Here is a 12,971-nt window from a genome sequence, read left to right as displayed (position 1 = left end):
AGCATGATACCTATATAATTTGATTCTGTACAACAGAAATCCTACTTTTTCTTTCCTGAACAGGGTGTTTCTGAAACCATGCTTGCTAGCCTCGCCTCTGCAAGTGTGATGTAAGGTTAGCAATACGTTAATTTGTGTTAAAAAAAAAAAGCAAACATAAATCTGATCAGTGGATTGTATTTTGAAAATCACAGGAACATATATGTATCAAAAGATATTTTAAACATGCCCCAATTCCTTTAGAGAAGAGAGAACGATAGAGCAAGTGGTTAGATCAGTTAGATTGGGATAGGCCTGCATTCAGGGAGGCTAAGCTGGGCATCTTGAATGTTACCCGAGGTGTATGTCCAAAGCTGAACAGGCACTGAGCTGTACCTGTTTCCTGAGAAGCCATTGGCATATCTCACTCTGAGTCCTACCACAAAAGAAGTCGGCCTCGGTGCTTTCGTGAGCAAACAGTTGTTTGCCTGCTGAAAGCACTCCTGTGCTACCTCCAGCTTCCTGGCATCCGCAGGGTAGAAGACTCACTGTTTTCATAACTGTTTTCCCTTCTCTAGTAAGACATGCACCTCCGTCTTCTACGGTGCAGTAGGAACCAGGGATGTGTGTGTTTAGGGCTCTGGTAAATACAGAGCCAGACTATTTATCATTTATTACAACTTTGTGTTTATTCTAGTTTTTCAGTCTCGGTGACACTTCCCTCTCTTTTTTTTTCCTTCATAACTGGTTTTTACCTCACTGTATCTTTTGAAATGTAAATAGTAAATTAGTCTAGCTCGCACAAATAGGTTCCTCTAAATATTGTCCTTTAGATATTCATATAGTTTCAGTATTCAAGAAGAATAGTTATCAGAAAAGTAAAATTAACGACAAATATATAAACTGTTTACTGTTTAGGGTGTCTCAGGAGTTGTATTTCATTTAGAGTGGCAGTGATTCATGGCTTCTCTTCAATTCCACTCTCTCTACGCATGCCTGTGGGGTGACTTGCATTGCCCACAAGGCTGTGTCATTTGTTTCTTTTGATTTTCATGACTGACATCTTGCTTTTGGCATGTTTTCTTCTGCTGGGCTATAAAAAAAAGGAAGGAATGTGCAAATGTCAGGGGAAAAGAGAAGCCTGGAAATACCTGAACTAATAATAATAGTAATAAAAGAACAGAAAGCAGGTTTACTTTTACTTGTACATTAAGAAAGAAATATCTGTGGTAGCCATGTTGATATTGAGCAGAAAATTAAGGTACATGTAATGCCACCTCTCAGTTGAAGAATGATCAGTTACAGATATCATCTAGAAACCAGCAACTTGTTTTCAGCCAGTCGTAGGCGGGTACTGATGTCAGTTGTTGCTTTATCTCATAAATTCAGTAGAAATGCATAAAGTAATTCACCATTTATAAAAAAATAAAGGGGATGCTTCAGTTCACTTTTTGTCATTGTACTACAATGAGCAGTAAAATGAGGGCTCCAGAATTTAAAATCCGTAAAAAGAAACATTTTTACATGATGAAAAACTATATTTCTCATTGCCAAACTATAGTTTTGTATTCAAAAATCTGTGTCGGGCTATGTACACACAGACATACACACACAGAGAAATGCCAGTTAGTAACTCACAAAAGATAGTGTGTTTGTGTGTGGTGGTGGTGCTGTTTATTTGTTGGGGGGTGGGGGTGGGGTGTGTGTTATGCCTATGAAGAAAAATATGTGTCTTCAGGCTTACAGCAGTCCTAAAGGTTTGCAGAATTGGAAAAGGTATTAGGGGTGGGACAGGGGAGGGAAATTTCCCTAGCTGGGATCTGGTAGTTGTTTGTTACAGAGTCTTGTGCATTTCTCTGTACAGCATCCAGTAATAATAGATGCTGGCTGTGAAAACTAGAGGACTGCTCTCCTGGCTTGGGGAAGCTCTCCAGCTCCTGTATCAGTACTTGTGCACTAATATGTGATTGCTGCAGCAGTGAAAGAAAAAAGAAATAAAAGCTGAATTGCAAAACTATGAAGTCCTTACTAAAAACTCTGGTGAAAATGTCCAGGGATGTAAAGTCCTTGAGTGAACGTTCCCCTTCTTAATGAGGTTGCATGGCTACTACTGTCATCGATAAGAAAAAATTCAGTCATTTTTCACCTGGGTTCAGATGCTTCTTTACGCATAGATTTTGATAGTAATAGTGAGAAGCTTCCAATGGTGCCAGTGAAATTTCAGACTAAATGATTACATTTATAAAAAGGGGTAGCTCAGTGCTTAATACTAGTCTGTGACTAAAGGTTCTCAGTAAGTTTTTGAATAAATGACGACACCTTTTAAATGATAGAACACAGGAAGATCGAAGAAGAAATTTAACTTCTAGTGAGGGAGAAATACAGTTAATCTTTTAGCCATTTTATGCTGTCCTTTAAGGTAACACATTATTTTTTTATGTTAGGCAATGAAGTGACCAATAAGCCAATTCTATTATTTTGGGAGCATTAGAAAAAAAATAATTCATTTTCCAAGGTAGTGGTGTTTGGGATTTACTTGGTAGGTAAAGAGTACTCTGTTTTGTTTCTTTTTTCCTCTTTTTAGTAGCAAGCTGAAAATACTCCATGATAGTTGCTATAAGCGTTCTCTTTAAAATATTAAAACCAGGAAGTTATTGATTACAAAAATTAATTCCTCAGGGGACTTCCATGTTAGGACAGAATAGCAAAATAAAGACTATTTATACAGAAAGAAACATACTTTGCCAATAACTGAATTTCCCATGCAATTGTTTTAGGCGAGTGTTAGACCTTCTCTTGGTGCCCCGGGCTGAGCCGGGCGGCGTGTGCCCGGGTGCTGCTGCCAGGGTGCCTGGCCAGGCAGGGGAGGCACAGCCAGCCCCAGCAGCCGGCTTGGTTTCTTGGGTTTTTGGTATGTGTAGTGCTGGAGCGTATCACTCCAGACCTTTGGTGTTGGCCTGGATTTTCTTAGGAATGGCCTTCAAATGTTAAGAGTAGTCTTACAGCCTGAGTAATTGGCTTAGCTTTATGTAAGGCAGGTTCTAACCGGCGTTTAACCCAAGACTTCCCCCCCCCACCCCCCAGGTAATACAGTTTAGGGCACTAATTTAGTGTAGTACAGCTTGTACTGGAGTGGGTACATGAACACCTTGGTGTTTGATGCCACTGTGTCAGGTGGCTGGGGCACTGCAGCAGCCTGGACACGGGCCCTGGCTGCAAACCTCACGGAGCCATGGGCACTGGTGGCCCTACAGGGCCTTGGCCGCCTGCTGCTGCCCCGGGGCTGTGGCCCTTGCTTCATCACAGGTGCTCTGGGCGCCCTTAAGCTGTCCCACCGTGGGCAGCGCTCCCGGGAGCTCTGCAGGCAGGGCAGTGGCAGCTGCTGCCCACAGAGGTGGGCGCCATAGCCCCTGGGCTGCCTTCACCCCTCAGCTGAGGCCGACGACCCGGCCTGGCAGAGTGCTCCACTTTCTTGGGGTGCTGCTGCCAGTCGCGCCTGCCAAGCAGCCCGGTGGGGCTGCTTGCTCACCGAAAACCGAAGGGACTTCTCTGCTGGTCAGAGTGGCTTTTGCTTTGCCATCATTTAGAGTGGTTGTTCTCTTGGTTTTGTCCCTCTTGGCCTGAGAGAGGCACAACAGTGACTCTTACTAATGCACAAGGGGTGTTTTAGTGATTTTAAGCACCTTTCTGTTGTATGGGAGTCATTGCTCTAACTTGCTGATTTGGCGATAACGGTAGTCTCCACAATGGCAGTTGGTGAACAAAAGGAAGGTTGCACTGTGTGACCTAGCACAGGCTGCCCTTAAACTTGTCTCTACACCCTCCACTTCCCCACCTTATTTTCAGCTGCATATCAGTCTGCAGGTAATAGAAGTGTCAATTGCTTTATGTAGACACTACTGATGAGTCTCTATTTGGTGGCAATTCTTAGCTTTTTTCCTTTTAAGAATTCACTGATCACACTGTTCTAGTTCGGTAATACCTGCACTCTAGAATTGCTAAAATCACAGCATATAGTACGAACATGTCTTTACTGTGATCCTTGAATCACTTCAGGCATGACAGTATATGGACATGTATGCAAAGGTCTTCTGTTTTTATATTCTCCTGTTGCTTGCCTTAGAAGTTGAAAACAAAAGCATTTGTGTTCTCAAAGACAGAAGGCATATTGCAAGGCAGTCTCTTCTTCAGTGTCTGTATGTCATTTACTGTTCTGCCAAATAAAAACTAAGTAGATCCTACAAAGACTTTTAAACTAAGCTGAGAATTTCTTGGTTGGTTGGTATGCATGTGTACATTAAACTTTTTTCTTTACCTATTTACTGTCATTGTATTAATACTAATTAACACTAATGCTACCACAAAAGTCCTTTCTAAGGTCAGATAGTCAAGCATTTAGAGAGAGGAAACAAGTGGGACTTGGGAAGGTATTTGCTGGTTTTTGTATGAAGTGCTTTCTTATGCATATAAACAAGGAAAAAGGCAGCAACATCATTTATGTGAAGCTGTACTTTTCTGGACATACTTGTTTCTTGAAAAACATGCTGTATATGTTGATAGCGTAGTACTAGTTTCAGCTTGAGGAAAAAGGTTGGATAAGACTGTGAGAGAACTATTAATATCTTCTCTTGAGAGAAATGTGTTTGAAAATATCAACCATTCGTACAACCTGATTCATTCTAAAACCCAAAACTTTTGTTGTGTAGCAATGTTTGTTTTTGTGAGCCTAAGGGTAATGCTCTCTTTGAGATTGTTAGCAGTGTCCAGTTGGGTGTTGCTGTCAAAGGAGGAAGAAGCAGCCCCGTCCTTATCGCTGGTGCAGGCTTTAAAGTGACAAAGTGAGCCAGCTATGGCCCATCACTATTGTCAGGTCTGTGAATTATGTGCTATTCCCTCGAAGTCTGAATGGGGGTATCTACTGAAGTAGTTTTAACTTGTTATTTTAGAACAAATTACATTGATTGCATACTATTTCAAAGGCCCCAAGTAATAAAGTAGACAATTAAATGTGTCTAACTAGTTTCATTTCTCTGCATGGTTTTAGGTTAAAAAAAACCAAACAAACTTAACTATTTGTTTTCCAGACTCTCCTGGCAAAGATTTTGGTCCTACTCTGGGATTGAAGAAGTCCAGTTCTCTTGAGAGTCTTCAGACTGCTGTGGCTGAAGTTAGGAAGAATGAACTCCCTTTTCACAGACCCAGGCCTCACGTGGTCCGTGGTCGGGGGTGTAATGAGAGTTTCCGAGCTGCCATTGACAAGTCCTATGATGGACCTGAATACGGAGAAGAGGGTATGTTGCTAATGGCATGTATTGAGGGAGCCACCTTCAGTCAGCACTATTGAGGGCCAACTCAATAAAGCACATAAGCAAGTGATTTAGTCCAATCGAAGCTGATAGCATTTTAAAAGCTGCTCATGTCTTCCACTGAATAGAGTTGTCTTTGCAGTATAGTATCCAACCTTGACTGGGTTTAGTGTAGTCTTTCACTGATCTCCTTCGGGGCAGGGGTAGGTTGGAGGATTTAGAACTCAATCCTTAAATAATTATATTTTTCAACTTCAAGAAGCAGCTGCCTTCTTGAGATTACATTAAAAATTATCTTGCTTGTTTTACAGAGCTGTCTACAATTCCCCCTTCTCCAACTGGGAAATTTGTTTCCTGTTATAGACAAGGCAGAGTGTATTGATAGCACCCTGCTGCTCATTCTGTCACCATGGGCTTATAGACCTCAGTCTGGAAACATGTCGTCTTTAGCATGGAGCATAAAACTGCTTGGATCCTGAGCCCCCCAGATAGAATCAACACAGCTCTTCTCCAACCAGACAGAACAGTGTATCTATTTCTTGTTCAGCTGTTAAAATAGAAAGATTCCAGGGAGTGAATGAAATTGTTTTGTTACGTAGATTGGTTATATCAGTCACCAGAATCTCCTGTTGAAGTAAGCTCTCAGTGTGTCAGTTTTCTCAAGCTGACAGAGGTTAACAAGCTAGATTCCAAATGTTTTACCATGTCAGGGGTTTTGTATCAGAAATAATAATTATAAAAGTAGTCACTAAAATAACTCTGTATTTAATTTACAATAGAAATCTGCTTGAAGTCACTAGATGCGTTTAGTCTGCTTTTTAAATTAAAATGACTAAGTGTTGTGCGTCATTTGAGCACTTTGTAGACACTCATGCTGTATTTCATGTGTTTGTATTTTGGTGGCCCCTAGCCATCCTCATTGCTGCTTTTTCATTCTGTGCAGATGGTTTCTCTGATAAGAGCTCTCACTCTGGTCAAGAAGCTCAGAACATGGAATCTGCCCCTTCAGGGAACCCTGAAATAGAAGATGCAGAAACCAAAGCAAAAAAAGACAAAAAAAATAGAGAGAAAGAAAAGAAAAAGGAAAAGGGCAAATCTAAAAACAAAGAGAAGAAAAGGAAGGAAGAAAACGAAGATCCAGAAAAGAAAAAGAAGAAAGGCTTTGGTGTCATGTTGAGGTATGGCATTTTACAAAGCAAAAACAGCCAACCATTCTCAGTGTAACGTAGGAAACAACTGATACTTCCATAAAGTAGTGGAAAAATTATTTCACTTGGACTCAAAATAATGTTTATGTTATTTAAAAAGAAAGCAGTTTATACTTTTACACCAAACTTGTAGCTGTGGCAGAAGACATTTGGCAGACAAAATGTCTTTTTGTGCCTTTGAAATTCATTCCCATATGTCAGAAAAGATTCAAGGTTTCAGGCTAGAAACAAACATGTGTCGGTAGGGAAGGCTTTGTGGGGAATATTTGTGAGTAATACATGACCCACTCCCACGCTCAGACCCTTCACCTTCTATTCCCTTGCTTATCTGCTTCCTTCACAAGCTTTGGGGGGAGCAGGATTGCTTGTTACTGTAAAGTCTAGTAACATTTGCAGTTGCTGAAAACCACTAGCTATGATAAAATCTTTGCTTCACAGCTTCAACCATTGCCCACAGTGGATAAAAGCTCACCATCCTCCCTGCCCAGCATGCAAGTATTTGGGTTTATTCTGTGGCTATTGGCTGGTTTTGCATCTCTGGAATCATCAGAGGATTAAACAAAGTTCTTCAGGCCATTTCCTTGCTATTGCTGGAGAGTTTGGTCTCTGGTGTCTGTTTACTCTATTGAGGATTAAGGTTTTTCCGTTTAAGTAGATCTTTGCAATTAATATAGGGTATGTGAATGAAGTGTAACGGTCACCTGGAGGAGATTAGACTGTATGACCATGTGGTTACTGGTGGCACTGAACACTTAATGTTACTTTAGGAGGTTATTGGTATTTCCTAGCATGCTGTATTGTAGACAAGCCAGATGCGTACAAAAGCCGCAATCATTCTTGAGGCAAAGATACATTTAACTAGTAACCTAAGAAATTCAGCTGCAAGATCATTCACTTACAATGATACTCACTCGGGTGGTGATATATGAACTCACATTGCAACTTTCTGCTGCTGTATCCTCTGGAGTTGAATGGCTTGTGTTATATTGGCATGGAGGGGTGTAGCTGACTTTCTTCCATGTATCATCAGTATGAACCCTCAAAGTTGTCCTATCGACTTTTGAGCACTGTAGAGATACTGGTAAAAATCGGTAGGTGTGCTTGTTTGCCAAATTTGCATTATTTCAGCAGTTGCTAGTGTTCATAAGATGAAGGTGTGTTGAGTGTACCAGTCTGCAGGCAGATTGGTCTCTTTACGAATGCCGAGGAGACACACTCACACCTGTGCATGGCACATGGATTTGTGTTTGTACTGTTTAAATAAATACAGATTAACATGGAACAGTAGTCAAAACACTGAAAAAACAGGAGTATGGTTTCCACAACTGGTTTCCACAACTCTCTTGTGTATCTTAAGCTTTATGTCTGTTTTCATTCTTTGTAACTCTTTGGTGTGAATAGGCTGTTGGAAGAGGAGGGGAGTGACACAGAGGTCTGAGGAAAGGATAGGTATTCTGTTTCATGTATCACTGGCAAATTTTGAGTTTGAAGTGCAAAGGCAGGCTTACAGGGGTGCGATGCCTGAGCCAGAGAGAACATGGGATGACATCAGAATCCAAAACAAGAAATCGTAGTTGACAAAAAATCTGATACTGATCAATATGCAAAGCTGGGAATAATAGGTTACCCTTCTTAGTGATTTCCTTTTTCAGAATGTATTTCACATTTTGGTTATTACACGAGCTTTATATATCTGCTCTTTTCGTAAGCTTGTTTTTTGTTTAGATTGATGCTTTTCTCAGCAGACAGTAATTGTTAATAATATTTAGTGTCTGTATGGCAGCACAGAATGGGAATTTCTGTCCCACACCATCGAAAATCTCTACAAAGCCACAAAGATGGAAGCAACAGGTTATAGTGAACAGAGAAGGAGTTGTCTGTAAGAGCTAACAGTTCAGCTGGGAGGTTTTTAGAGGTTCTGTGTCCTCATCAGTGTTTCTCTGTAGAATTTATAGAATTGTTCTTGAGAAGAAATTCCTTCCTGAGAAGGTGAGAGTCCTAGGGAATCCCTGCCATGATAAAAGTGAAAGAAGGGTGATGACCTGTAAAGATTGAACAAGAGCAAACAGTGTGAGTTTACAAAAGAATTGGGGACCTATGTCCTACTCAAGATGAGCAAAGCTAGACTGGTATTTTTTTAGGAAGAAACTGTTGTGGATTACATGAAAAACAAAATCAATCTGAATGTTTTTAAAAGAAATAATTGGAAGCTAATGGGGGAACTTTAGAAGGGGTCAAATACAGACTAAATACTAGATTCAAGAGGTGTTTTTCAAACTGGAGTTTTGCACTGATGTGAGAAGTGACGAGTGAGCATCAGGAGGGCTAGGGAGGAGGAGACTGCAATAAGAAGGGTTGAATGATCAAGTATTTTAGTAACATGGATGGAAAGAAACAGCCAGATTTTTTATGACATTGTGGAGATGAAGCTGGCATGTTTTATTGGTGGAACATCTGTGGAAGGAAAGAAAGAAGCTGAAGATGCCAAAGTTGTGAGCTTCTGCAGCAGGCAAGGTGATTACTAATTCTTGGTAGCTTAAGAGAAAAAAGTAGAGAAGTATTTAAAAACAGGGATGAGCTCAGTTTTTGACGTTCTGATTTTAAATTGGAAGGGGAACCTGCCATAGGAGGCATTAGAAATGTAAACGCCGTAAGGGAGCAGAAAGCCGAATGGAGAAGGGAATCTGCAGCATGCCTTTTGTAGATATGGTGGTGGTTGTACTGTGAATCCCCCATGTGGGAGACCACTAAAATGAGGAACAAGGAACAGAGCCCCTACTAGACTGACAGGAGAGAAGGACCCAAGAGAAAAGAAGTTAGGAAAGCAACTGGCAGGAGTTCAGAAGAGGATATATCTGCCTGGGACCAGGCAATGCTATAGATATTTTTTTTTTAAATTAGTCCAGTGACTGCAATCATGTAACTAACTGACCCTACTGAGAGCCAGAACCCCCACACTGTTCACGCTGTTTGTAATTTGTGGGCTGTTTTGTTCAGAGCTCTTTCAGCTGTGCCTGCATTGTGCTGTGTAGATGCATCCAAACAGGAAAACAGACTTGCTGAACCCATGTCAAGACTGGGTTGTAAGTAGAAAATGATCATCTGTGTTGAAAGCTCCAGAAGGACAATGAAAATATTTCTGAGATCTTGCCAGAAAGTTCAGTGCTAATTAAGACCCATGCACTTTCTGGTGAATGACCAGGGCTGTTGTGTAAAGGACAAAGCAAAGTAGAATTTGAAGCTAAAGCAACTGCTGGAAGAGTTGCACTTGTCTACAGTGGGACTTTTGTGCTGTACCTGCTGGGTCACATATATAACAAGTTTTATCTTGATAGTATGTCTATGTGGGTTGTCTTGTTTCTGCCCTATGATCAATAACAAAGCATTTCAAGATATTAAAACCAAACCCAAGTATTTATCTGTAGCACAAGAAGTGTTGAGCTTTAGTCTTTTGCATCTGAGATTTTTGAACATATTGGAATTGCTACTGCATTGGTTTTTTTACTTTTTTTTTTTTTAATTTAACAACAGAAAATAGCAAAGCTGTTAGCAGTTGCTAACAGATTTCACTTAGAGCCTCATCTGTTGCTCAGCTGCTATTTACTTGTAGTTCCTGGTCTTTTTTTACACATACAAAAAAAAAAAAAAAAAGAATGATTGCTTTCTTGCTAAGCTTTTCCTGGATTGAAGCTTTATTTAGGTGACTGTGATTCAGGGAGACCATCAAGAAACCATGTTTTTATTTTTGTAATCATTGTTTCTAAAAATGTCCTGTTGTTTCACCCAGTGTTAAGTGGAACTCTTTCCTGTAGCATTTTAATGGCTGTGGCACTTCGCTCAAAGTTAGTTGATATACTGGAGATTTGAAATAAATATGACACTGGTTATTACTGATCAGTTAAGTCTCTCTAATCCAAAGTACTGTTTTACTGAGGTGCAGACTGCACAGTGTTTGTGTTCGTGTTTGGTTCGTTCTAGTGCATATGTTGCTGCCTTCGTACTGGATATGTATGTGTGTTGTCCAAAGAACAACAGAAGTTGACTCTGTTGACTGTATGTAACATCAGCTAAGGAGCATTACATTTTACTCTGATGTTGTCTGGCACATTGCACCATCATAGCTCACTAAGTAACCCACCACTAGACAACAGACAAGTAAATTGATACTGTCGATCAGGAAAACAGCTATATTCAATACTCTTATTACTGGAGCTGTGACTAAACATATACTGCAGTCCCAGGAAAAAGCCAGTGTCTAACATCTATGCTGAAACTCTTTTGAAACAGAAATAATACTTAGTTCTATGCAGGTACATAACAGCAGCAAGGTTATACAGTGCCAGACTCAATTCTTGGTTCATCTCCCTTTTGTTACATTGAGCTGACTGATTCTTGCAGTGCACAGTGAGTCTTGAGGAGACTGCTGAACCTCAAATGAGCTTCCATGTATTTGTTTTTTGAAGGTGTTTTAAGTTTTCATGAGAAATACTATAGTGAAACAGCTTATTTATGCCTTTGAATAAAGGTAGTGTGTAGTGTCATTGGTTTAAAACAGTCAAAAGCCTTGTGAGGTGGCTCTGTTGGCTCTTTGGAAGAGTTGGTGCAGCGTGTTAGAAATCCCTGATGCTGAGCTCTAATGCAAATTACATTATCACTTAGCACCAGGAATGCAAAGCTGATCTAACTAAGAGGTTAATAATAAAAAAAATTATTCCCCAGTTTGCTAGGTGATGAACTCTAGATTTTAAATTTGTGATCTATGGTTATTTAATGGCCATTCTTTGAAATACTATCAAAATATTCTTTTCTAACAAAAGTAGGCTTTGTGTTGGTTTCCAAATTAAGTTGATGAAAGACTGAACCTTTAAATCACCGGAGAACTGTGACCTCTGCTGTGCAGTGCTGCTCTGTATCCTAATCCCATAGCAGTTGTTACAGTCCTGGCATATAATAACCATAAGTCTACTGCATTCTCACTACCTTTTCCAGAGAGTGATTGTAAAAATTCTGGGCAGCCCTTTCAGCTTTATGGGTATGAAGGTAAGTTGGCTAATGGACTGCAGCCACACCAGTGGCACTTTAATAGGTAGCTCCCCCAGGCAGAGACCGGTAGGCTGAAGTAATATTTTTTTGTGGTATAAAAATCTAAGAGCAAGTATGTAATTGATGACTCAGAGTAGAGTTTTGCCAAACTGGAGTGCAGTGGGAGAACACCCTCTCATTCAGTCTTTATTTCTAGGGTGGATTCAGCGGAAAAAAACCAACCAACCTTCTTCTTATAAGGCAACTCTTGTCAAGTTACCTTCACTAGTCCACTAGCAAATATTTTCAAAATTAGTATAGGTGAGAAAATGCCTATGCCTCACAAATACTGCACATCAACCATGACTTGCATGGTTGTGCATGTATACATGTAACTGTAAGCCCAGGAAGCAAGAATATATACATGTTACATATGCTTTTTCCTTTTCAGAAAGAGTGTGCTTTCCCACATAACAGTTCACTTAAATTATTTACCTTCCATTTCATAATATGAGGCATGAATATTTTATTTTTTGTCCCCTTAATTTGCCAATTTTCCTTTAAGCTAAGTGCCTTAGTGATTTTAATTTTTCATTCTAGTTGGAAGACTGAAATGACCCTTTTTTCATTATTACTATTATAGGCCTTCTGCTTAGAATGGTACTTTTTACAACCACCACTGTTGAGCCTGTAATAGTATTGCAGAGTAGATAGCATAATGTACAGATACTGACTTCCATTAAGTATTGCACTATGATAGCTTATGGAGAGATTTTTTTCTGCTCTGTGTTGCCCTAAGAAGTTAGGCATTGTAGAAAAGTTAGCAATGCAATGAAGAAAGAGCAAATAATAAGCTTTAGCTGGAGAGAGGCAGTGTATATAACTAATGTTAATTTATATGTCTGTACATATGATGCTGGAAATCAGTGTGGACGTGGGTAGATTACAAAAAAGCAAGACTAAATTATATTTTAATTAGGCTGAAGTTGGTTTGGAACTTTTTGTCCTCAATAGCAAAATGATCTGAGATGGATTGTGCTTGTGTATTTGATGCCATCAGTTAACAAGGCAGTTGAGCTATTTAGAGGCCTTGATTTCCTTTTGTCTAATAAAATCCCCACTTTTAAATAGGTAAATTTAGTAAATAAAACTTCTGTTTCCTTTAAAGAGCACAAGAGCATGAGGGAGAGAAGATACCTAATCAATTTAATGTATCTCAAGTCTGTCAAGTATTTGAAACTAAAAAAAGACAAACACTTTGATTTATATGTATCACTTTTTCTTTTCCTCTACCGTATTAATTCCTCCTTAACTGCATTCACAGTCAGACTAAAACAGAGAAAATAAGGGGAATTGTTCTAAAAATGATCATGTGGACTGCCTACTAAAGGCTTATTTGTTTAATTAAGCATCTGTTCTCCTCTTAATATGCATGCATAAATCTCATTAATGTTAG

General features: G+C 39.7%; 1 protein-coding gene across 5 annotated transcripts in view; it reads left to right on the top strand.

Moving 5' to 3' along the window:
* The window catches only part of PARD3B (par-3 family cell polarity regulator beta), a 413,399-nt gene that overhangs the window by 265,032 nt on the left and 135,396 nt on the right, over positions 1–12,971 (top strand). For all 5 annotated transcript variants that reach the window (XM_055812187.1, XM_055812185.1, XM_055812186.1 and 2 more), the window contains 2 exons: positions 5,064–5,270; positions 6,229–6,463. In XM_055812187.1, coding sequence (XP_055668162.1) covers positions 5,064–5,270; positions 6,229–6,463 — 442 coding nt within the window. The remainder of the gene's footprint in view (positions 1–5,063; positions 5,271–6,228; positions 6,464–12,971) is intronic.

Source organism: Falco peregrinus, chromosome 8 (assembly GCF_023634155.1).
Source record: "Falco peregrinus isolate bFalPer1 chromosome 8, bFalPer1.pri, whole genome shotgun sequence".
Lineage (NCBI taxonomy): Eukaryota > Metazoa > Chordata > Aves > Falconiformes > Falconidae > Falco > Falco peregrinus.
The sequence above is the reverse complement of the archived record's forward strand: the minus strand, read 5'-3'. Positions and strand labels throughout refer to the sequence as shown.